This window comes from Corythoichthys intestinalis, chromosome 2 (genome assembly GCF_030265065.1).
Source record: "Corythoichthys intestinalis isolate RoL2023-P3 chromosome 2, ASM3026506v1, whole genome shotgun sequence".
NCBI classification, from domain to species: domain Eukaryota; kingdom Metazoa; phylum Chordata; class Actinopteri; order Syngnathiformes; family Syngnathidae; genus Corythoichthys; species Corythoichthys intestinalis.
Genome location: NC_080396.1, coordinates 16,344,841 through 16,371,851, shown reverse-complemented (window position 1 = coordinate 16,371,851; position 27,011 = coordinate 16,344,841). Strand labels below are relative to the sequence as shown.

General features: G+C 38.3%; 2 protein-coding genes across 5 annotated transcripts in view; one reads left to right on the top strand and one right to left on the bottom strand.

The window, feature by feature from the left end:
* mul1 (mitochondrial E3 ubiquitin protein ligase 1) overlaps positions 1-17,702 on the top strand; it is a 50,688-nt gene extending 32,986 nt beyond the window's left edge. Inside the window, exons 2-6 of one of the 4 annotated variants that reach the window (XM_057828767.1) lie at positions 3,284-3,327; positions 8,387-8,504; positions 8,584-8,671; positions 15,391-15,511; positions 15,580-17,702. In XM_057828767.1, the coding sequence (XP_057684750.1) occupies positions 3,284-3,327; positions 8,387-8,504; positions 8,584-8,671; positions 15,391-15,511; positions 15,580-16,309 (1,101 nt within the window). In that variant the 3' untranslated portion in view covers positions 16,310-17,702. The other 3 variants (XM_057828781.1, XM_057828758.1, XM_057828773.1) reach the window with 3 other exon arrangements.
* Positions 17,703-18,225: 523 nt separating this feature from the next.
* On the bottom strand, positions 18,226-27,011 carry LOC130911089 (uncharacterized). Its single transcript, XM_057828803.1, has 5 exons — positions 26,663-27,011; positions 22,857-23,051; positions 22,610-22,757; positions 22,426-22,542; positions 18,226-22,315 (listed from the first exon to the last, which is right to left on the bottom strand). Exons 1-5 carry the CDS (start codon positions 26,697-26,699, stop codon positions 22,120-22,122), a joined length of 693 nt encoding a protein of 230 aa, XP_057684786.1. The 5' UTR covers positions 26,700-27,011; the 3' UTR covers positions 18,226-22,119.

Genomic DNA, 27,011 nt, shown 5'->3' with positions numbered 1-27,011 from the left:
TTGAGTCTCTGGCGGCGCATTGTGTTACTGATTGTAGCCTTTGTTACTGTGGTCCCAGCTCTCCGTAGGTCATTCACTAGGTCCCCCTGTGTGGTTCTGGGATTTTTGCTCACTGTTCTTATCATTTTGACGCCACCGGGTGAGATCTTGCATGGAGCCCCAGATCGAAGGAGATTATCAGTGGTCTTGTATGTCTTCTATTTTCTAATAATCGCTCCCACAGTTGATTTGTTTACACCAAGCGTTTTACCTATTGCAGATTCCGTCTTCCCAGCCCGGTGCAGGTCTACAATTTTGTCTCTGGTGTCCTTCGACAGCTCTTTGGTCTTGGCCACATTGAAGTTTGGAGTGTGACTGACTGATGTTGTGGACAGGTGTCTTTTATACCGATAATGAGTTAAAACAGGTGCCATTAATACAGGTAACGAGTGGAGCCTCGTTAGACCTCGTTAGAAGAAGTTAGACCTCTTTGAGAGCCAGAAATCTTGCTTGTTTGTAGGTGACCAAATACTTATTTTCCACTCTAATTTGGAAATAAATTCTTTAAAAACCAAACAATGTGATTTTCTGTTTTTTTTTTTTCCCCACATTGTCTCTCATGGTTGAGGTTTACCCATGTTGACAATTACAGGCCTCTCTAATCTTTTCAAGTAGGAGAACTTGCACAATTGGTGGTTGACTCAATACATATTTGCCCCATTGCAAATAAATAAAAGACTGAATCAGATGGTACTTAGTTTCAATTCATACTCTGCTCAATTTATACATTATTGTATGCAAAAAGATCACATGTATACAAGCATGCTTGATGCCAGTTCTGGGGCAAGCAAAAAGCTGTGCACCACTGAGAGGGGTTTCCAGGGGGGGTCGATACAAACTAGTATCTCTCCAACATGTAGTTGTAATCTTCTTTCACTCAAAAATGTGGGCACACAATTTGGAATTGTAAAACAGAAATCCGAGGTGACCCCACCACAAAAAATGCGATTCACTTTGAGTCTGCAGATAGGCCTGCAGATGTTTTTGTGGCCTCCAAGAAGTTCACACCTCCCCTGCAGATGTTTTTGTGGCCTCCAAGAAGTTCACACCTCCCCTTGTCAGATGGATTTTACAGGTCTAATCATTCACATGCCAGGTTGATCATGTCACGATCATTCAGCCAAAGGGGATGCAAAAGCTTTGGATAAAAATAAAGCATATCGTCATGATATTGTCGTAGCAATATTACTTACAAAAATGACTTATTTATGTACGTAAAAATATGTTGATGAGACTAAATGCCAAAGACAAATGTTCTATTTTATCACAGTACAAACACATCACGACTTGTCATCATCATGGATTCAGTATCTCAGTGTATAAAAATACACACAAAAATCAGTGTATAATCAACTTATTTTTGATGAGGAGAAGCAAGAAGAATTGCTGGCTATTGCTGACTACAAGAATTGATAGTGAAGTTGTTTTCCAGGCTTTCACTTCTGGTGTTCTATTTTGGGGAGACAGCAATTCCAGGCAAAACGAATTAGAAGTCTATTGCCGTTGATGGGAGTGAATGAATAAAGCATTTCGCTGTCGATGGCAGCAAGTGAGTTGATAAAAGAGAGGAAGTATTTATTATTTACTTATGTGCTGTTATTAAAATAAATATTGCACCTGAGTATTTTTCACGGTCTGTTCTCATTTTCTTTTTGTCATCCTTTTAATCCTTTAATCAACCCTTTTAGGGAGAGTGGTCACGACAGCGCACAGCTCTTCAAAGGTTACTTAAAGTGGAAGTTCAGATTTTTTTTTACATTAGGATTAATCTTCGAGTTAGCGGGGGTTTATTTAGTCGGTGCAGTTGATTTCAACAAATTCTGTGCAGTTTGTTAGTTATTTGGTAGTTTCAGGGCTTTGGAGTGGCTAAGCTAGCGCGAGTCAATGGTCCTATCACAGACCAGACGCGTTACATGTACTCGGTTACATTTACTTGAGTAACTTTTTGAGAAAAATGTACTTCTAAGAGTAGTTTTACTAAGCTATTTTTTTTACTTTTATTTGTGAAGAAAAAAAAACCGCTATTCTTACTGTTACTTTGGGCTACATAAAAGTCGTTACATTTTTCCTCTTTATTCTACATATTAGATTTATATATTTATTTTATTTATTTTTGCCAGCGAGGCCGAGACAAGAGACGTGCCTGGTGTATTAACGGGGTAGCTCTCACCCGATTTCACCAATGAAAGGTCGCAACAATAATGACATGACTCCATTATAACAATCAGACGCAAGCTTGCCGTTTTATCTTCACGCCAGCCTGTTCAATCATGTGTTGCTTTAAAACACCGTAAAAAATGAAGTGTTTGATATAGAGCGCTGCCCTCAACATGACTCGATAGTACAGATTTTTACCTCTCTCCCAGTTTTTATTTGGAGATATGATCCTTTTAATTTCAAAATAGTAATTATGAAGGAACTCTTCGCTATTCAAACTAGGAACTATTTTCTCTACCAGAGAGGAGTCATGCTCTTTGGACGAATAATGCTTCATTAATTAAATTTTTTTCTCGAAATTCTTTTTTTTTTTGTATTTCTTTGGCTTAATGCTGTTATGTAATGGGTTATTGTAAAGTATCATTAAAACAACAGTCCATATGGATAACTTTGTGCTCAGAAAAAAAATACCATTGTTTAAAAAAACAAAAATACAAGCAGTTACTCACAATGTTACTCTTTACTTGAGTATTCTTTTCACCAAACACTTTTTTACTTTGACTTGAGTTCATTTTTCTGACGACTACTTTTACTTTTAATTGAGTAGTATTTTTTTTGAGGCAACTCTACTCTTACTTTTTAGTACAGTTTTTGGCTACTCTACCCACCTCTACAGGGCACCCATTGAACTCATCGGCTGCCCTCCCAGGCGACGTCATTGGATGGCTATTGCCATCGATGCCATGCAATGAGTTAATTACAATGAAATTAAATAATTTCTTACTTGAGTAAAATTTTTCTCTACTCTATCCACCTTTACCGATGACCCATGCAAACAATAGTGTTATATGTAAACATATACATATATATGTATATATATATATATATATACATATATATATATACTGAAAAAGCAGTTTCTGCTCTTGCAACCCTATATAAAACAAACTGCTGTATTGTAAGCCAAAAGAACTGTTGTGTTTGATAGAACAATATGTCTATATGCTGCCATAGTAGATTCATGGTGGATTAAGCCCCCGAACTATTTTTAATTTTTCCCTTTTGCCCTGGAAACCCACGTTTACAGATGTCGCGGAACCGCTTTTGTTTCAACCCAGCCATTAAAAGAAGGTAAGTAATTTTATTTATTATTCAAAATGTCTGTCATTTTTAGCTTAGAATCATTAATCGATGTCCAATATTTTGTTTAAAAAAAAAAAAAAACGACTTAAAAAAATTATTTACTCGCATATTTTAAACTTTTAGACAAATTAAGTCTTAATGACAAAAATGGTGTCTGTAAAAAAGTCACGGATATCTACCGCTATCTATCCCTTAATCGTTTTTTTTTTTTTTTGTTACTGTCGCATTTTCCGCGATTTGTTAGATGATAAATAATCGATCTAAACAAAGGGAAAAAAAAAAACGTTTAAACGGGTAAATATATAAAAAAGGAAATATTGACCACACCATGTTTCACCCATGAAATCCACCAAAAATGTGGCTCTGGCCATTCAGAACTGTGTCTTGACACTCGGTGATATATGCTACATGGAGTTTTTGGATTGAAAAGAGGTAAGTACGCGATGATATTTCGCTAAAATCTTGGTGTGTTTAATTCTGCTCTCGCATGCTCTCACCTCCAGTTAGGGTTTTGCTGTTAAAAAAAAAAAAAAAAATTCTAAATGCCCTCCTGTTCAAATTTTTTTTGCCCCCAGAAAATTGAGCTTTTAAGCTTTCCAGTGATGCATCACACATGCATATAGGACAATTTTAAAATTTGGTCAAATTGGGGGTCTCATAGCAGAACTTCAAGTCACCTGAGTATTTTCCGCCATATATTTTAACCGACGGAGGGCGCCATGTTTTTAGGTGTGCAATGGACCCTAGGAGTGATGACATAGATTGTCACTGTCACTCTTCGAATATTACCGGGTTACTCCAATTCCTTCTGAGTGTTTTCCGCCATATATATATATATATATATATATATATATATATTTTTTTTTTTTTTTTTTTTTCTATACATTACATTATACATATACAATTTTTTAAACTATACTTTGGGGGGGTAAAGTGAAGAAACATGTCTTATGTGCATCTCTTTCCAATGCTAAAACTGAATTGCAAAAATCAACTTCGCGGTTTTTCACTTATCACGGCGGGTTCTGGGCCCCATTAACCGCGAAAAACGACGGATCACTGTAAGAAGAAATAAATGTTTTCAACACTCAATGAAAATATCAATGCCGTTCAGTACTTCCAGTTACAAATAATGTAACTGCACTGACATCCGCTGGCGAAAACCATGAAGTGCACGTGCAAGGTTGCCTAGTATGCTATGCATTTATTTTTCTTTTTATGGATATAAATGCGTATGAACAGCCATAAATCTTACCATCATAAATTATTTTATCATACATTTTGGAAGAGTTCTCATTCCAAATCGTTTACTTTTTTTTCGCTGTGTGAGATCGATGAAAAACGTCACGACTATTTGGAAACAAAGACGTCAGTCGTTGAAGGTTTGTAGGAAAGCTTCGGTGACTCAGGCAGAAGTGACCTCATTTCGACGCACATATGCTTATTGCTGGTAATATATCGACACTTAAGACATGTCTCAGCAAAATTACTTAATAGAAGGGTTCGAAACGTAATTATTTTGCTTAGTGAAAGTAGTAAGTGAACTTAATTTCGACAGCTAGCATGCATGCTAGCAGGCTCGTTGAAATGAGACTGCGTCATTTATAAAGACTGTTTCTACACATAATTACTGGCAAACACAATTCACATTCATCATTGTTTGTGGTGGCAATAAAAGGTAAGATAGCCTCTTCGTCGCCACCATTACATTGGGTTGATTTAGCGAGGTTGAAAGCAAATTATATTCCCCTTCAAAACAACATCCTGGATTCGCTGTTTTAAATAACTACAGAAATAGCCTGAAATAAACTCCAGTGACACCAAGATTAACTCATTCATTACCAAAATGTTGTTCAAGTACTCATAGCTAAAGAACAAAAAAGTAGAAACAAACTTTATTTTATGATGAAAGACGGCAAGCTAATCTTTTATATAAGGTTGGTATTCATACAGTCATAGAAGACAATATGTAACGCTTGAAAGTTATGTGACATGATGTTTAATAGTGAATCAGTTAATTGGGGGGGGGGGGGGACAATTTTTTTTTTTTTTTTTTTTAAATGAGGTGCAATAGCGTCATTTGTTTCCCACTGGAAAAATAGCTTTCTCTGAAATCTTAGTTTTATACATTCCTTTGAATCCTTAGTGCAGCCATGTTTGCCTATTTCAATATCCAATTCCATTATAAATCATCAGTTTGGCATTTATGAACTTTGTCAAAAATGTAATCTGAACCTTTGTGTTTATGTTGAAACCTTCAACCATCAGATTAGAAAAATCCAAGTAATTCCGATAAAATAACAAAACAAAAAAAATCCAAAATACACATATTCCTCAGATATTAATTATTCCCATCAACGGGCTGTACATGATATGTGATAACTAGTGTTGCACCGATACCATTTTTCGGCCCCGGTACCGATACCTGGCTGTGCATTATCGGCTGATACTATATCGATACAACTTCGTTTGAAATATATATGGCAGAAAACACAGACAAGACTGAAAAAGCAGTTTCTGCTCTTGCACTCCTCTTTAAAAGAAACTGCAGTATTTCAAGCCAAAACAACTTGTGTTTGATAGAACAATATGTCTATATGCTGCCATAGCAGATTCATGGCGCATTAAGGCCCCAAACTATTTTTAATTTGTCCGTTTTACCCTGAAAACCCCCGTTTACAGACGTCGCGCAACCGCTTTTGTTTCAACCCAGCCATAAAACGAAGGTAATTAATTATATTTATTATTCAAAATGTCTGTCGTTTTTAGCTTAGAATCATTAATTGATGTCTCATATTTCGTTTTTTTAAAAATGACTTTAAAAAACTATTCACTCACATATTTTAAACTTTTAAACAAATTATGTCACAATGAGAAAAATGGCGTCTGTAAAAAAGTCAGGAATAACGACCTCATAACTATTGCTTAATTGTATTTTTTTCATTACTGTCGCATTTTCCCTAATATTTTAGATGATAAATAATTGATCCAAACAAAAAAAATTTAAAAAAAATGTTTAAAAGGGTAAATATATGAAAAAGAACATCTCGACCTTTCCTTGATTTCTGCATCGCGACCCTTGTTATATTACCATGTTTTACACATAAAATAAAATAAAAAATCCAGCTGTGTCCATTCACAGCTGTGACATGACACTCAGTGATACATGGTACATGGAGTTTTAGGATCGAAACAAGGTAAGTACACGATAATATCTTGTTAAAGTCATGGCGTCTGTAATTCTGCTCTCGCGTGCTCTCACCTCCAGATAGGGTTTTGCTGTTTAAAAAACTTTTTTTTTTTAAATGCCCTCCTGTTCAAAATTTTTCTTCCCCCAGAAAATTGAGATTTTAAGCTTTCAAATGATGTATCACACATGCATATCGGACAATTTTGAAAGTTGGCTAAATTGGGGGTCTCAGAGCGGAACTTCAAGTCACCTGAGTGTTTTCCGCCATATATATATATATATATATATATATATATATATATATATATATATATATGAAGAGCTACATACTTGGATTTGAAGTCATCGCTATCGTGGCTTTGTCAGGCTGCTGCTTACCATTGTGAAACAGGAAAAATACAAAGTAAATCCGTGAGATCTTTTTATTGCATCCCTGGTATGGGTGACAATAGTTAAATAAACCTTCAGTTCCCAAAGGCTAAAATAGTGCTAAATTCATGGAAATAAAACCCCAACAGTAAGAAAGTAAAAATACAATGAATAAACTTTTATAAACCCTGAGTTTTAGCTCGCAACGGCCAAACAGTGGATCTTTCATGAAATTACAAGTAATAATAATTGACCACAGCATCCTGTCTCTCTATTAGCCTCCCTCTTTTTGCACCAGCAGCAACATCAGCTGCTCAGCAACTCAACTCCATCTATAGCTACGCACAATTGCAAACAGCGAACGAGTGAGAGAGACTGACACACACAAACTTAGCCACTTAACTTAGCTTACTTTGCTTCTACAGCACTTTTATAGGCTTGCCACCTGTCCTTTGAAATAAGGAATTGGGAATTAAAAAATTGCGTTCTGTATTGATCCAATACGGAATATGCATAGATAGATACATTTCTATGCATTTTAGGAGTTTTGGGGATGTCCCTTTTTTTCGTCACCTGTACAGCTTTTTATTTCTATTTCCGAAAGGTGGCAACCCTACTGTTGAAACAGGTCCCAAATTACTTTCCTTCAGTAAAAGACAATAAAAGTAAAGTAGACGTAGTGAACTGACCAGGGATTGTTGCTCTGGTCCAGCCCTTCCTCTGTATAGCAGTCCTGCTGTTGCAGCCTCAAACTCTTTGTGTTCGTTCACATGTTTTGTCTTCAAATGTTTTATCCTGTTCGAGGTATTGAAATTGGCCAATTTAACTCCACCTCTTGAAACTTCCAGGCCGCAAATCTTGCATGCACCAATTGTACTCGACTGAGATCTTTCTATGCTGAAATATTTCCAGACCGCCGACATTTTCCTCTCCTAGTTTGTTTGTTTTTCCTTAATATGAAAAAGCTGCCCCGGCATTGGTTAAGAACGGCTATAGGCCCGCTCTCATTGGTCTAGAGCAGGTCAATAGCGATAGCTTCTTGGCATGCAAAGTGATCACGTGTGATCTCACAACAAAGAAGTGTAGTGAGCGTCAGGAGAAAGAAGGCTGCGGTCAAGTGTTATAATATTGGACCGGCAAATGGTATCGGCACCCTATTTGTTGGTACTTGCCAATACCGATACCACCATTTTAGTGCTGGATCAGCCCCCTGCCAATATTGGTACCGGTATCGATGTATCTTTAGTGATAACCTTATCACTGTGAAATAGGCAATGATATGTGATAAACAATTAGATGGAGAAATGTTACGGTATGTTCAGACCAAATTAGATTATTTTTGTACCTCACTACAACTAACACAAAAGAGCTGACAGATTCTCACCTAGAACAAAATAAGTTTTTAGGTAAAAAAACCTCAAAGCCAGGGTATAATAATCTGTAAAGCACAACAGTTGAACTCAAATGTTTGGTCTTTTGTGATGACAGGATCATGGACTGGAATCCCTCAGCTATACAGGTTGGCCTCTTGGCTACCAGCTCGGCCCTGACTGCTGTCTTCTACAATGTCTACAGGAACAAAGCAGCAACAGTGACCAAATTAAAGGTCTGCTACGTTCATGAACAGTCTCACTATATTATCAAAATTACAGGTGTCACACAAAATTGATCTGTCCTGTGCACAGGAAGCCAATAAAGTTTCAATTGACCAGGATTTGAAAATGATCCTTTCTGAAACACCTGGAAGATGTTTCCCTTACGCTGTCATCGAAGGTGAGTGTTGACCAGTGGCCTCTAATCCTGCTAATTCTTATAAATAGACAAGACCCTGCTGCAGCCACATAATATTTATAAGAAGAAGAATGTTGTCTTCTGGGTCATGGCTAGGCATGTGCCAGTTACCGGTTTCAAGGTTTACCGTGGTATGAAAACGTCACAGTTTCAAAACCACTAAAATTTTCCGTCATACCGTACGTAGTACGGTATTCGCTATTTTACAAGTCTCAAAAATGCAGCCAGAAGTATCTTGGAGCGACAGCGTTCAACCCTCCCCCTCCGGTTGTTGATGTGTGCGTGTCAGTGACGCTATTCTGCTAAACACTAAAAAAGAAACACTCCAAACAAAAGGCGTACTTTTCTTGAATTTATGGAGGTCTCAAATCATGGTGACTGAAATATACAATTTTAAAACATTGTACAATAGTATTTTACACGTGTGAGTCGCTTCATTAGCACAAACTCAACAGAATGTGAGGAAGTCATCCATTAAAAAGTTCACCAAAAACAAAACACACATTTTCCTTTCAAATTCAAAATACAAATGAACTAAACACTTACAAAGACGAATGTTAGCCTAGTCTTAGCTGGGAGAGCAACTTCGTCGAGGTTATAAATCTCACGGCCACTGAGAAACAAGCTTGAATGAAGGAAAAGGGATAATATCAAAGATCGTTAATTGCGACAGATGATCTTGCCCTAAGCACAAATGTACGCTCGCTGGACAAGGAGAGGTCTCACTCCCAGTGTTTTTAGATGAAACCTTTACACAACAACATTCACATTTTAACAACTTATCCATTTTTAACTTATTAATTTATGAATTCTGCGTCTTTTTAACACAAAGGCCTGACATGTAGACTAGAGTTGACACAGTGGCTGAAAATGGCGAAACTTCACTTGAGCTTTTGCCCCCTCAAAAAAAAAAAGTACAGTCAATATTTTTCAATTTTATTTAGAAGTGTTTTTACTTTTTTATAGCAATTAATTTAGTTCTTGCTCCAATTTGCTCCAATCTTGAGCAACCTGAGCTGTGGCTGTGGGTAGTCTATAAGTTTTAATTTTATTTAAAATTTTTGTTTGTTTATTTATTTATTTTAACATAATATTCATGTTCCAATTTGCAAATATTTTCAGAAAAATTAAAAAATCCCTGAAAAAACTTTTTTTTTTTAACCCATACCTCTCAAAATAACACATTTTGGAGCTATAATTGCAATACCGTGATACTGTAAAACCGCGATATTTTTGCTCACGGTTATCGTACCATCAAAATCTCATACCGGCACATGCCTAGTCATGGCTCATTGCAAAAGTAAACTTGGTGGAAAACAAATATTAGGCGTATTTTATTTTTCCACTTCAGTTCAATCAACTAACATTAGAAAAACGGATCAAGGCTCATTTTCCGTTATTGAATTTCCAGTGTTTAATCAGGAAACGGGAGACAATTCATCTCTCGTTTTTTGTTTACCACATAAAAACAAAAAACGGAATTGGGCTCGTTTTCCTTTTTTTTGTTTCCCAAAATTAGAAGAAAAAACGAATGGCCGAAAGGTACACGGACCGACGTTCCCCCCCAATTTCCACAGGATGCGTTTTAGGGCTCGATCGGTTCACGCGAGGATTGCAAGGTGGCGCGAGAGTAGCGGGTATTTTAAGATAACAATACAACAACCATTTGTATGGAGGACCAGTCCAGTGCCCTATACTACGAAGCCGTTTTTTTCTGGCTGAGCAGGGTAACTTCGAGAGTAACTTCATCACGTGCGACCTATCTTCTCAGGTAAGCGAGACTTCGAAAGGTTGATATGTTGGAACTGGAGAGTGTTGCCTTGGCAACACATGCCACACGTCAAACCTGGTCGTCTCAGAGTTAGATCTTGCTTAACCCCAGGATTCCGATTAACCACACTCTATTCAAACAGTACTTCTCCGCGGACGTGTCCTCTTGACAATGAAAGCGTACCTGGACGACCCGTACGACATTGGCAAGCGGATTGTGAGGGGCTCTCTTCAGAGGGCACTGGTTTTAGGAGACCGCCAGAATCCGCTGGCGTACCCGGACGGGCACGGGCCTGCAAATCAAGTTAATTGATCGGTCCGGGTCGGGCTGGATTTTTTTAGGCCCAATCTAAAAAAAAAAAAAAAAGGGCATAAGTATTCATACAGTCAATGGGACTAAACATACAATCATCCTGCTTCATGTGGTGACGCATGATAAATTATTTCTTACAGTTAACGTACCAAATCTTATTTTATTGTCCTGACAGCACGCTTTATTTCTTTCATGGACATAAGTAAACTGGCATATTGACGCATTCACAAATCACACGATCTGTAAATTTGCTGCCCACAGACCAGTCGCGCTCTACTCGCTGAAGCAGTGTTGGATTTCACGGTGATGATGGATTTTAATTCCTCATAACTCCGCATGATTATCGCGCATTCCTCCTCCGTGAAGTAAGGTGCCCGTGCCATTGTCACAACTCTGGTCTCCGCCCCCTTTATGTGAACGCGCAGTTAACTCTGACTGGGTTGACACAGGTTCGACTAATTAACCTCATTATCAGAGTCATAGCACCAATTGACCACAAACTGGATAACCAGGTTTTGTCAACTCCGGTTACCCGCTGGTAAACTGGATTACTTCTGGGGAGGTTGAACTCCGTTCGTAGTACAGGCCACTGGAGTACAAAAATGTAAAATAAATAAATTCACAAATAAATTGATAAATTTCATCAAAATGCTTCAATTTCAATATTTCATTTCAATATTTTTTCATTTATTTCAATTTTTATTTATTTTAATTTATATTCATTTCCGTTTTTATTTATTTTATTTTCACTCTAAATTGTCCATATGTATGAGTGTGTGCGCAAATGGTTGTATGTCTCATTGTGCCATGCGATTGGCTGGGTACCAAATCAGGGAGTCCCCGCCTACTGCCCAGAGTTAGCTCAGATAGGCTCCAGCACCCCCGCAACCCTCGTGAGGAAAAAAGTTATGGAAAATGAATTAATTTATATTTGTTTATTTCAACATTTATTTGAATTTTTATTTATTCCAACATTTATTCATTTATTTCATTATTTATTTATTTATTTATTCATTCTTGCACTCTTGTTCCCTTTGGACCGCATGAAATTATTTTATCTGTCAGTGGCTCATCAAACTGGGTGGGTGGGCATGAACTACGCGAGGTGTGCTCTGGAGTTAAGCTCGTGATCATTCCGTCCCAATATGGCAGCGATTGCTGAGGCTATGCATGAGCTTTTTCGAGATTTAATAACGGACATTTTAGACAGAACACGTCGATGCAGGAAATTCGGACCCAGAGCACGTGGCACAGCATTTATCATGAGATATGTATTTTACAAATACCTCAATGAATAGTAATAGGTTTTAAAAAGCTTCATTGATGAGTTTTCTCAAGTTAAAGTGCCATGCAGAAATTGCTAAAATTGCATATTTTTTGTAAATTGACCAGATCCACTGTATTTTTACACGAGTGACTTCTGGTCTGCCCGATCCTACCTAGTACAATTGTCGCAGGAGGGTTGCGTCTTGCGGCAAATAATAAAGTGTGCCGTTCGTTTCGGGTGCGACACGTTGAACCGCTTCTGGGACACATCTGAAACGCAGCCGCTCTGCAACTGGTGTGCACTTGCTGCTTGACTCTAACGGCAGCGTTTCACTGCATTGACGCCGCGTATCACACTTGTATGAAGATGTATTTACAAAAACAAAAAAAGAACTGAAATTACATCATTAAGATTCATTGATCACAGAGGACCAAATATTTGTCATTCATTTAGTTGTGTTTAGTTTGTCAATAAGCCTAAACTGGAGTGTCAATAAAGGTTTATAACTAGCAACATTGGACCATTCAGGATCTGCTATCAAACTGCTTTTAGGGTGCTTTTACAACCCTGAAACTTGATTACGCCCCAAAACATGCAGCACATTGTTGTTTGATTATTTTATACTGTTAGAGGCAAAAATTAAAACCACAATGTCAATTATTAAACCAGGCCCTAGCTCTTTTAACGCCACACCATCAGAGGTGTCCAAACTTTTTTCTCCAAGGGTTGCTTTCAGAAAAGTCAAAGGATGCAAGGGCCTTCCACTTTCATTTGTTAAGGTGAACCTCGGACTTAAGACTTGTAGGCTATAATCAGCCACAATTGTTCTCTTTTACTAAATCATGTTATTAGAAATAAAATGTATCATTACCATTGATGTAAAAATCTATAATATTTAGTACATGTCTTGACCTACAGAGGGCGCCATGTTTTACGCAGGCAATGCACGCTGGGGGTGATGACGCTCACGTTGGGTTGGACTGGGAGATTAGCTGTGCTAGCTAACAAGTGAAGCTAATATGACGACTGGCATGATTTTGTCACATTCTGCTGCTGGTCAGATTGTTTTGTTACAGAGATGTGGGATGAGTTCCCAATGTCATAGCTGCATCCAATTCCAGCTAATCAGCAGTGTCTATAATACGAGTGGGAACCTCTTGGTACCGCACGATACAACGATTATCGATACATTGGTCAGGAAATCATTCTAGGATATTCTACAAAAATATAAGAAACAGAAAACACAAGCTTCTGCTGTGAATTGGAATGAGTTTATCACTAGTAGATGTCCAATCCATTTGAACTGGGAGGGTGGCAGCGAATGAACATTCGCTACCATCCCTCCCACTTCAAACCGATTGAACGTCTATGGCTGTCAGTGCCAGGCAATGAGGTAATTTTGGGCCATTTGAGGTCATTCACCTGTTGATTTTCAGTTACTTCCTGTTGATTTTGGGGTATTTTATGGGTCGCTTCCTGTTGATTTTGAGTTACAGTCGAGGAAGTGACCTGGGAATCACCCAGATCAATAGGCCGAGACTTAAACTCAACAGGAAATGACCTGTAAATGAACAGCAAGTGACCTGTAAACGCCCCGAAAATCGGACAGAATGGACTGAGACAGGAAGAATTTGGTAGCAACTTGGTGGTTCCTTTTTTTTCTTTTTTTTTTTTTTTTAAACAATGACACCTTTTTAAAACGATATCTCGATTCTTGGCAGGAGCATATCGATAACCTTTTGGGATACAAAGTATCACGATATATCACCATTTCGATATTTTGTCACACCCCTAGTCTATAAACCGATCCCAGGCGGCTTGCAGAGATATTGACTTGCTGCCATTGGGCAGTTTGTATATCCCTTTGTTGCCAGTTGCATCATTACCTTGTCTTTTTTTCGTTGGTCTGCCTCTCACCGTGGTTTTCCCTCAATTTATTTTTTTGATCCCGACCTACTTCTTGTCTACGTCTTTTTGTGTCTCCCTTGTCGCAATTGTGTGTTTTTTTGTGTGTTCAATGAACCCCCATACGCAATCCCTATGTTACTGTTGTTTGCTCGCTGTTTGAGGTGAGCCGCATTTTCTAATTCCGTGGTCAAGCCAGCCACACTTTCTTTTCAGTTGCGCTTCCTTGTCAGGTTTTCCCGCATAGACAGAAAACACATGTGGGTTGCGATTGCCTTATAAGGAAAATCATGACTCCAATGTCACTTGGAAGTATAGTCCTGTGTTCTACGCGCTCGTCTGTTGCACAGGATTTGAATCCCACTGGAGACTTTGATTTGATTGCTTTTGCTGCTCGTTTTGTGAAATATCAACAGTGCTGTCATGCTCATCATTTTTCTGCTCTGGTTGAAACTGGAAGGGCAGAACCGACGAAATGTTTATGTAGTACGGCAGGGCTGTCCAGTGACGTCACAGCTCAGAGTGCATTGCTCCGTCAACAACAATGGCGACATACTAGTAAAACTAATTTTTCAATTTTTTGTATAAAAACGAAAACATTAAGAGGAGTTTGAATATAAAATTATTATAACCCACACTAACATTTATCTGTTAGTCATTCTGTCCATGGTTCCCTTTAAAGAGAGTATCAGAATCGGGTAAAAAAGTAATAATAAATCCAGTTTTTAAAATGTATTTATTTTGAAATGAACTCATTGGCTGCCATTGACAGTAATAGCTCAGAACTAAGAACTCAAGGTTATTGTGTAAGCCATATTGAATAGCGGACCACCGTTTTGACTCCCCTATCCAATAGGGCTGCAGCTATCGAATATTTTAGTCGATTAATCGATGGACTAGTTAGTTCGAATAATCGAGTAATCGGATAAGGAACATGAAAAATTAAAATACCTGAGCTGAGCCTCAAACGGTATATATATATTTTTAATATATATGAGGATCTATGTACAATAAAAGAACAATTGGCTAACTTACATAGAAAAAGTCCGCTAGCAAACAACAGCTAACAAATGGTTCAGACACATATCCCCACAAAAAATGGCTAAATATACCTATAAACTAAATTATGAATGCATTAAAAAACAATAGCTCAAACAAAAACTTAGCTTACCTTGGTCTTAACAGGGAGCAGTTGGATTCAGCCATGTGTCAAGAGGCAGACCAGAGGGCAGTGTACCCATCCTAATCAACAAAACTAAATGCAAACACTTTCAAGCTAAACCATTACAACACAACTTTAATGAAACGAATACTCGAAGCAACAAAATTTAATTTGAATATTTTTTTCTAATCGAATACTCGAGTTAATCGATTAATCGTTGCAGCACTACTATCCAATAATACTATCCAATAAGCTGATGTATTACTGCAATGTCGTCTTTACAGGTGTGGTGAGGTCTGTGAAGGAAACTCTGAACAGCCAATTTCTTGACAACTGCAAAGGTGTCATTGAGCGACTGACTTTAAAGGAGGAGAAAATGGTGTGGAATCGCACAACTCATCTTTGGTAAGCAAGCAAACAAGCATCTAATGTGTTGTTAGCATGATTTAATATCATTTGCGTATCGTGTACAGGAACAACACTCAAAAAGTCATCCACCAGCGCACCAACACAGTTCCATTTGTACTCGGCCCCCACGATGAGGACATTGCCGCCACCGTACGCATCATGCGCCCGCTAGACGCTGCGGAGTTGAACTTGGAAACCACATATGAGAACTTTCACCCTGCAGTGCAATCACTGTCCAGTGCTATTGGCAATTTCATCAGCGGCGAGCGACCCAAAGGCATTCACGAAACGGAGGAGATGCTACGAGTAGGGGACAGCGTCACGGGGGTAGGGGAGCTAGTTCTGGACAATAACGTCATAAAGCTGCAACCCCCGAAGCAAGGCTTCTGTTATTTTCTCACTCGGCTGGACTACGACGCTCTCCTGAGAAAGCAGGAGAGAGATGTCAAGCTGTGGAGGATTCTGACTGTACTCTTCGGCATCGCTGCCTGTTCTACCGTCTTCTACATTCTGTGGAAGCAGTATGCGTGCCACAGACAGAGGAAGCGTGTCAGGCGCATGATTCAAGAGTTTGAGGAACAAGAGAGGAAAAGTAAAGGTGATCAAAATTTGGAGGACAGCAGTGTGCAAGCTAGCAGATGCACAGTGTGTTTGTACAAAGAGCGCTCTTGTGTCTTTCTGGAGTGTGGTCATGTGTGCACGTGCACGAGATGCTACGAGGCTCTGCCAGAGCCAAAGAAATGTCCCATTTGCAGGGCAACTATAGACAGAATGGTGCTCATATACAATATTTAATGATAATGAGGGCAAATTTTATCACACTGACCCTCTTGCTCAATCGTCATGTTAAACTTTACTTGTTTTTATGGCTGTACACACCTGATAAAATTTTCTTGAGCAAATACTTTGTATTCATTTGGGGGGGATTATGACAAAGTGTGAAGGTTGTGAACTCATCATCCAATCCATTTAGACAGGAAGGGGTAAATGAATGCCCATTTTAGGTCACCTTTGATTAACATTGTATAAGTTAATAAATATATATTTTTTTAAATGTAATTATTAATTTAAAAATATTCATTCATTCAATCTTCCGAGCCGCTTATCCTTACGACAGCCATGGCTAATTTAAAGATAATAATAGCTATTTTTTTTATTTTTGGATGACCAAAAGGTTTTAAAGCGATACATAGCTAGAAAGACTTGTAGTTCTTAAAAGATAAACGTTATTATGAGTTAAAATAATTTGATATTGAAACCCCTCTTGATGTTTTCGTTTTTATACAATTTGTAAAATTTATCTAGTAAGTCGCCATTGTTGTTGACGTCGCAGGGCGGTGATTTCACATGGTTACGCTGCAGGGCTTACAGAGTACGACTCTAGTGCCATAAACATATCATCTGTTCAACCCTTTCAATTTGAACTCGAGAGGAACATTAATGAGCATGACAACAATGTCGATCGCAAAACTCTAAAATTCTCTCTCGCACACACCCATACTGGATGTAAACCCAGACCATGATTTTGCCACCACCAAACTTCTGTTTTCTGAGTGAATCTCTGATCCATGCGGGCTCCAGTAGGTCTCCTGCAATATTTGCGGCCACTGTGGTGTAATTCAATGTAAGATTCATCTGAAAAATCCACCTTTTGCCACTTTTCCAGCGTCCATCCTTTTGATTGGCTGTGGGCCTTGACAAATGCCACACATTTTTGCCTGCAGGGTGGAAGGCAACATAAATAGTATGAAATATCAACAAATCTTAAGTGCCTCTTACATTACTAACCATAAAAATGGAAAAATTCTGCAACAGGATGGTGCTCCATTGCATACTTCAATCTCTACCTCAAAGTTCCTCAAGGCAAAGAAGATCAAGATCCTCCAGGACTGGCCAGCCAGTCACCAGACATGAGCATCATTGAGCACGTCTGTGGTAGGATGAAAGAGGAAGCATGGAAGACGAAACCCAAGAATGTTGATGAACTCTGGGAGGCATGCAAGAGTGCTTTCTTTGATGTTCCTGATGATTTCATCAATAAATTGTATGAATCCTTGCCCAACTGCATGGATGCAGTCCTTCAAGCCCATGGAAGTCTTACAAAATAATAAATTTGGATCTCACAGCACCACGACTTCGCTTATGTACGATAACATATTTTTGTATTTGAATTACATTTTTTGTTCTGTTTTCACACAACTTTCTGTAGGCGACAAAACTTGTCTTGCCAAAATTTGACCTTTCATTAAATGATAAATCTTTTTTCAGTGAAACAAATATATTTTTGTACATTCAACATCATTTGGGAGGGTCTTAGCTTTCATATGAGCCATTTCGGAAACCAATTGAATAATTAAAAGTCAGGTTATTAGCAATTGTTTCTACAAAATGGATAAGCGACAAGACTTTTGTCAGGGACTGTTGTAAAAGAACAATTATGACCCATGCAATCAAAAGATAGACCTTAGAAGTCCTTTAAATCCCTGAGTGTCAACTTTTGAACAGCTCTCCGCTGTAGAGACCACTGCCCCTAAATGGGGTTCCCAGAAATTCAATTTTAATTCAAAATGTTGCTAGCTGCCGTTGCTTTAATCACCATTTGTTTGCTCAAATGCTTCCTTCAGTAACACAATTTGAATCAAACAAGCTTTTTTTGATTAAAGGAATCACAATAAATACAAGCAGACGTTTTATTCACACTTTATGCCTTTTAAAGCAAAAACAAAAAAAAATGCATTGACGCCATTGCTTCGAGTGGGCGGCTATGCAGTCTTCCGGGCTGAGTAGGTTGTTGTCAAGGAAGTGTATCGTTGGCTGTCTCCTTGTAAAACTGCACTGCCCCTTACTGCTTTGCATGAATACTACATCATTTTCATGCAAAGCGTCACTGTGTAAACTGCCCCTGAAATACATTTCAGACTAAAATTGTTTATCTCAATCTTTCAAAGGCCATTTCTACACGTAGCAGGGTATTTGGCAAAAAGGATAACTTTTAAAAGGATAACTTTTTCTACGGTTTGGCCTATCATCCACACGCGCACGCACATTTAAACGAGGGTTCTTAAAAACTGCGTCCAAAGTGAAGATTCTGCGTTTGTGGCGCCATCATGTGGACACTGATAACCGAAGATTTAATTGTGGAAACGTCACTGACTGCGACAAACTTTGTCCCTATGTCACACATGAGAGCAATGTTTACATTTGGAGTAAATTAGGTGCTTTTTTTTTTTTGCTTTATTTACAAACTCTTGCAGTGCTTTCTATTGAAGAACACATGCGAAAGATGGGGGTATTATTTTCCGCGCACTGTTATGAAGGTACTTAAAAATAAATGAATGCAGTTGGCCGTGGGAGCCCTTTTTTTTACATGAGAGCTGGTGTGGATGGACGTAATTATTTTTTTCCTGACATTAGAGCAGGATCCTGGGTTTAAAAAAAAAAATTTAAAAACCCTGCTAGGTATAGGTATGGCCTAAATCTCCTGCCTCTCTCGATCATATTTTTGTCTTCTTCTTACAACATCCCTGAATCAGGAAAGTTATCAGGCTTGTGAGCTTACAGATGAGTTGATTCTGGTGTGTTAGAGGAGGAAGACGTACTGTAGAAAACAAACTGGATAGATGCTTTCAAGGACCGGAGTTGGTGACCCCTGCTCTACGTCCTAAGGCTGCGATCAGACTGCAGGTATATCTGATTCAGATTGGAATTCTCCTGAAATTTGATTTTTGGTACTGACAATTCACACTATTTTTAGCAAGTGTCCAAAATGCCTGTTCAGACTGGGCCACATTATTGACACACCTAACAGGTTGCTGTGGCAGCAAAGGCGTCATCCAGCCATAGACTTCATAATGTATTGACGGGGCGCGGGGCCGATCCATAGAGGGGCTATCTCCATCAAAGCTGGCCGAGTGGAAACAGAGCTTTTTCCGTAAAAAATTCTTGTGAATAAATGCTTAAATCCCTGAATTCTTTATAGTTATGGACGAAAAACAGTCTCGATTCTTGGTTGAAAGTAGGGCTGTCAAACGATTAAAATTTTTAATCGAGTTAATCACAGCTTAAAAATTAATTAATTGTAATTAATCACAATTCAAACCATTTAAAAAATATGCCCTATTTTTCTGTCGATTATTGTTGGAATGGAAAGACAAGACGGATATATATATTCAACACACTGTACATAAGCACTGTATTTGTTTATTAAAACAATAAATCAACAAGCTGGCATTAACATTTAACATTCTGTTAAAGCGATCCATGGCTTGAAAGACTTGGTAGTTCTTAAAAGATAAATGTTAGTACAAGTTATAGAAATTTTATATGAAAGCCCATCTTAATGTTTTCGTTTTAATAAAATTTGTAAAATTTTCAATCAAAAAATAAACTAGTAGCTCGCCATTGCTGATGTCAATAATTACAAAATCAGTCGCACCCAAGCGCCAGCAGAGCGCGACAAAACAAAAAAACACGTAACAAGTGGACATGTCACTGTGCTGTCATTTTAATCTGTTTGAGCGGGGCATGTGCGTTAATTGCGTCAATATTTTGACAAGATTAATTTAAAAAATGAATTACCGCCCGTTAACGCGATAATTTTGACAGCCCTAGTTAAAAGCAAAAAGAACATGCAGGTAGCATTTATTTTCCGTAAATATCGCGAACTATGAGGCTAGTCAGTAAGGAAATTAGCGGCCGCCATAGGTAAACGAAGCTTTTTCCGTTGAAAATTCTCGTGAATAAATGCTTAAATCCCTGAATTCTTTATAAATATGGACGTAAAACCAACTATGAGGCTAGTCAGTAAGGAAATTAGTGGCCGCCATATGTAAACAAAGCTTTTTCCGTTGACAATTCTTGTGAATAAATACTTAAATCCCTGAATTCTCTATAGATATTGACGTAAAACAGTCTCGGTTCTTGGTCAAAAGCAAAAAAATAACTGCAGGTAGAATTTATTTTACGTAAAAATTGCGAACTATGAGTCTAGTCAGTAAGGAAATTAGCGGCTACCATATGTATACAAATAGCTTTTTCCGTTGAAAGTTTTTGTGAATAAATGCTTAAATCCCTGAATTTTCTATAGATGTGGACGTAAAACAGTCTTGGTTCTTGGTTAAAAGCAAAAAAAAAAAATGTGCAGGTAGCATTTATTTTACGTAAATATTGCAAAGTATAATGCCAATGATGTAGCGACTAATTTCTCCCATAGTTTTTTTTTTCACGTTTTAAAATGCATGCATTGTACGAAAAATATAATAATTACCTTGAATCCTCGAACAAATCACTCCTGAGACAATCCTTCCTGTTTGTATGCAGTACAGCTTTCGTACTTTTTCAACCTAAATCTGACGTTAGATCGCTGCATGTGACTGACTGCTAATAAATTAAGCGGAGTGTTTGTTGAGTTAATTATCGAGGGTTGATTGAATATTTGCTTGATTGATTGAATATTTGCTTGTGCTCATATATACCTAATATATACATAATATGTATTGCCATATTTTTTCTTATTTGATACAACCAGTAAATTATTATTGCTTGCTATACTAGGCTGTTTAAGTTAATGTTTAAGTGTTACAAAGTGTTAAAGAGGGTCGGGGTGACAACTGCCTTGCTTCATGGCCGCAACATTGCGTAACTAGACCTTCTAGGACATCTTCAGCATCTTACGTCTGGACTTTCGTCTAGACTTTCGAGGACAATCTTCCATTCGAGGACATTTTCCATGGCCGCAGCGTTGCATAACTGAAGTGTCTGGGTCATTCTGACCACTTTACCTAAGTGCCCTTGTGCCCTTGCTTACACACGTGTATTTAGTTAGTTCCACCTACATGCTCACACATAGCCAACCAAAATCACATGGGTGTCTCCAGCATGCTTTCCCCTCCCTTTAGGGCGGCACCCTTCTGTGTTAGGACAAACCCCTAATAAAAAGAGCAAGGAGGGTTTTTTCCTTAGATCAATTTTGGTGACTATACAGCGTAATCTAGCATTTCTCTGTCTAGTCCCTCTTTGCTCTCCTTGGTCAAGAAAACTGAGTGTCTTCTCTCCTTATTTTTGGGTAATTTTACAAATGTCTACCTAAGGGTCTCTATTTTTGAACTTGACGGCCTCTTTCGGGAAGGCGTGACGAGGTAATTTGTCATGTCAATACATTATGAAGTCTCTGATCCAGCATAGAGTGATGTCATGGACAGTCAAAACCCATCTGAGCTGTTCAGACTGAGAAGCATCTTGTCTATATCTGATATGAAACTACCCCTAATACAGTATGTGGTTTCAATCTGCCTCGCAAAAATCTGATTTCTGTGCTTTGTGACTGTTCAGACGACAAAAGAGCCATCTAGTTTCAATCTGGTTGGGCTAAAAATCAGAAATTTGGCTGCCAGTCCTAACAAGGTACTAACAAGGCGTAAGACTCTTTCTAAATGCCATATTAAAAGAGGAGGATCTCTCCAAAATGCATGCAAAGCTCCTTGTGGGCTTGACGCCAGAGAAGATAGGGTATAAAGTCTTGGTGTTACAGATTTATATGGAATTCTAAGTTTCCTTTGCGACAAACTTCGGTGCTGGTTGTAAGGCTGCCAAACCAAATTAGTTTCTTAAGTGGGGATCTGAATCAGACCCTGGCTTGAACGCTTGCAATGTGATGAAAAAGAAATGTTCTGAGGTGGACCAAAGGCCTTTACACAATCAGATTTTTGTGGGAGTGGATGTTGATCAGCAAAGAATCCAGCAGGACGTGGAGGCGTGGTGGAGCTTGTTTGGCTGAGACTGTAGGCGAACCATTGAGGAGGGCTGTGGGGAAATTTTGATTTTTAAATTATTGCAGATCCTTGAAGGCAGTTGGATTTCTTTGGCTTCAAAATTTTCAATAATTTACTGAACTCAAGAAGCCCAGCTCTCACCTGTTGTCACAGAGGTTATCTGGTATCTGTAGAGGGAAAAGATAATCTCCCAAATTGGCATCACGTCGGCCTTCAAAGCAGGTCACACCATCCTCCAAGTGCCTTTTCAACAAATCCCTGGGCAGGAAAGTTTTGCACTTTTTAAGAACACAATACTAAAAGATGAATCTTTTAACAAATTTACCTTTTTTGCTTTTCTCTTGTGCTTTTTTGAACGCAGTTCAAAATACATCTGGTGATGAACACCAATGACATGATGAGTATTATGCCAACGCTGACAATGGAAGCAAGCACAGCCACACGGAATCCATCATCTCTGTATGGCGACAATGCTGGGGAGTTAAAGTACAACATTATCGTTCATGTTTAGTGCTGATTGGTTAGAACTTGCAAAATAATGTCATTTTTACAGAAGATCTTTGCAAACTTACATTTGCAGAAGGGTTCCCCCACCCAGCGAGGCCTGTTGGCATCAATGACACACTTCAGCTCAGCTCCTACCAGCATGTGTTTGGTTGGGCATTGCAGGGAAATGGTTGTACCCACGCTTCGGCCGTTGCCTGTGTTGATGACGTGGTTACCCAAGGGAGGTGCAGGAAGAGGTGGGCACTGAGGCTGGTAATACACTGGAAGACAGTTTTTATTCATGAAAATTAATAAGCGCCAAACTACAGTCCCTGACAAAAGTCTTGTCGCTTATACATTTTGTAGAATCAATTGCTAATAACCTGACTTTTAATTATTCAACTGGTTTGGGAAATGGCTCATATGAAAGCTAAGATTCTCCCAAATGATGTTGAATGTACAAAAACATATTTCTTTCACTGAAAAAAGATTTATTGTTTACATAAAGGTTAAATTTTGGAAAGACAAAAGTTTTGTCGCTGACAGAAAGTAGTGTGAAAATTGAACAAAAAATGTACATCAAATACAAATATATGTAACATAACATAAGCAAATTAAGTAGTGGTGCTGTGAGATCCAAATTTAATATTCTGTATGACTTCAATGGGCTTGAAGAACTGCATCCATGCGGTTCGGCAAAGATTCATACAATTTATTGATGAAGTCATCAGGACCATCAAAGAAAGCAGTCTTGCATGCCTCCCAGAGTTCATCAACATTCTTGGATTTCCTCTTCCATGCTTCGTCTTTCATCCTGTTCATGTCTGGTGACTGGGCTGGCCAGTCCTGGAGGATCTTGATCTTCTTTGCCTTGAGGAACTTTGAAGGTAGAGATTGAAGTATTCGATGGAGCACCATCCTGCTGCAGAATATGTCCCTTTTTATGGTTAGGAACGTAAGAGGCAGCTAAGATTTGTTGATATTTCAGACTATTTAGGTTGCCTTCCACTCCGCAGAACCCTCGCACACCCCCATAATGGATGTGACCCCAGACCATGATTTTGCCACCTCCAGACTTCACTGTTTTGTGGCAAAAGGTGGATTTTTCAGATGAATATTCCACTGAATTACACCACAGTCACTACAAATATTGCAGAAGACCTGCTGGAGCCTGCATGGATCCGAGATTCACTCAGAAAACAGTGAAGTTCACGAGTCTTGTTCATGAGTGAGGGTAGGAGGTGAGCGGGAGATCGACAGGCGGCTCGATGCAGCGTCTGCAGTGATGTGGACTCTGCACCGGTCCGTAGTGGTGAATAAGGAGCTGAGCCACAAGGCGAAGCTCTCGATTTACCAGTCGATCTACGTTCTTACCCTCGCCTATGGTCAAGAGCTGTGGGTCGTGATCGAAAGAACAAGATCGCGGATACAAGCGGCTGAAATGAGTTTCCTCCACACGGTGTCAGGCTCTCATAAATACACTTACATATACATTTACTTCAGTAACTTTTTAAGAAAAATGTACATACATTTACATATACATTTACCTGAGTAACATTTTAAGAAAAATGTACTTCTAAGAGTAGTTTTACTAAGACATACTTTTTACTCTTACTTGAGTAGATTTGTAAAGAAACGCTACTCTTACTCCGCTACTTTGGGCAACACTATAAATGACATTTTTCCTCTTTGTTCTACATATTAGAGTTTTTTTTTTTTTGCTAGAGACGCTAAAAGTGGCTCAAACAGTTTCACCAATAAGACGTCATAACAATAATCAAAGGACTCCATTAAACCAATCTGACGCAATCTTGCCGTTCTATGATCACGCCACCCTGTTCAATCATGCGGTATCTTTAAAGCACCCCCCCCCCCCAAAAAAAAGTATTTGAATTAGTCCTCAACAATGCGCAACTTTTAATCTTTTCAGTTTTTATTTGGCACCGATTGACCACGAAAAACCGGAAATATGACCCTTTTAGTCTCGTAATTGGAAATATGGTTTCTCCACTAGATGGCACGCATGCTCTTTGGACGAATGATGTTTAATTACTGTAGATTTTCTTCCCTCGCCAGAAATCTATGTTTTGTTCTTTTCTATTTTTTTGTATTTCTTTCGCTTAATGTTGTTATGTAATATGTTATAGTACAGCATCATAATAATAACAGTTCATATAGATAACTTTGTGCAAAAAACCCAACATTTCTTAAAGAAAAAAATCAAACATCTTAAGCTGTTACTCACAATGTTACTCATTGCTTGAGTATTCTTTTCACCAAATACTTTTTTACCTGTACTTGACTACATTATTTGGAAGACTACTTTTCATACGCGGAGTTTAAAGGGCGGGGGGGGGGGGGGGGGGGGGGGAGATGGCCCCCTGGTGGCCGAAGAGTGTCATTGCATATAATTGACTTTTTTAAAATGAAGAGTTTTCTGGTTAAATATTGTCGATAAAAGTTGTTAAGTAATAAAACAACAAAAATCAATGAAATGAAGAAAAAAAGATATTTTTTAGGGCTGCCAAACGCTTAAAATTTTTAATGTAGTTAATTACAGCTTAAAAATTAATTAATCGGAATTAATCGCAATTCAAACCATCACTAAAATATGCCATATTTTTCTGTAAATTATTGTTGGAATGGAAAGATAAGACACAAGATGGATATATACATTCAACATACGGTACATAAGTACTGTATTTGTTTATTATAACAATAAATCAACAAGATGGCATTAACATTCTGTTAAAGTGATCCATGGACAGAAAGACTTGTAGTTCTTAAAAGATAAATGTTAGTACAAGTTATAGAAATTTTATATTAAAACCCCTCTTAATGTTTTCGTTTTAATAAAATTTGTAAAATTTTCAATCAAAAAATAAACTAGTAGCCGGCTATTGTTGATGTCAATAATTACACAATGCTCATGGGTGCTGAAGCCCATTTAATCAGTCACACACACATCAGTTATGAGTTATGCTGACTTAATTATTTGACACCAGAAAAGAACCACAGTTATATATTTTGGAGATCGACGTTTATTACACTGGACAAACTCCATACAGGACTTGAATTACAGTAATAACAGTTATAGGTAATCCTACAAGTAAAACAGTAAAACATTGCCTTTTTTATGCTCAGTACGTATGTCACGTTAAACGATAGAGAAAAAAAAAGTTTTTTTTTTTTGATGGAACGGCCATGTTTTAAAACCTCGTAGATAACTACATCACCAAAACACGGAAATCAAGCAAATCAGTGCAGCGCAGTGGCTCCCCCCAGGGGATACAATTTTTGACGGGGGTAACTACATTGGCACGACACCGGTGGGCGTACCACAGTCAGTGGATGACGATCTTGGCGAAAAGTAGCTGTCCTAAGCAGTTTGATTAAGAAATACCCTAAAAAATGATGGGGGAAAAAAACTCTGATTTTCAATTTATTATTATAGCCTAAATATTCTTGTAGGTTAATTTTATCGCTAACACTTTGTTTCAGGGTCATCAACATGTTGTGCGCCCACTGCCCCAAAAGTCAGACTCCACCAATGCTACTTTTACGTTTACTCGAGTGGTATTATTTTGAAGTCACGCTACTCTTGAGTAAAATATTTCGCGACTCTACCCATCTTTGCAACTTTCTTCTACTTTAGAGTATGCATAATGTTTGCCACTTCTGCTTTATACTTTAGCTGTAGTTTAGTCAAGTTTGATCGCTGAAAAAAAGACAAAATAATTAAATAAACTTAATGAGTCATTACATTATAACTCACAAGTGCGTCAGTCCATAAGGAACATCCAGAGAAAACTCGCAATTTAAGTTATTGGTGATCCAGAAAGCCAACGAATACGGGTTACAAGTTCAAGACAGACTTTCGCAAGCAACTTACCATCGTTGTTCTGTTCAGTTCCGTTCTTAAAATCCATTTTGGACTCACGTGCTTTAGATGCGAAAACTATGATGACAACTGTCCATACAAACACGTCCCTCCGTGAGCACAACCTGCACAGAGCGCACACCGTCACTAAATGCACGTCACGAAGAGGAGAATGACAGAGTCACGTGACACCAGCATGACATCGGGGATATGATTTGGTCAGCTCTTGTAGAGCGATGTCCACTTTTTTGCTCCTTTTCTCACCTTTTTTAAGACATTTAACCCTTTATAGAATAAGTGATGGTTTGTATGGATCTGTACAAACCGCGAAGGAGCGGCCCCCAATTTTTTTATTTTTATT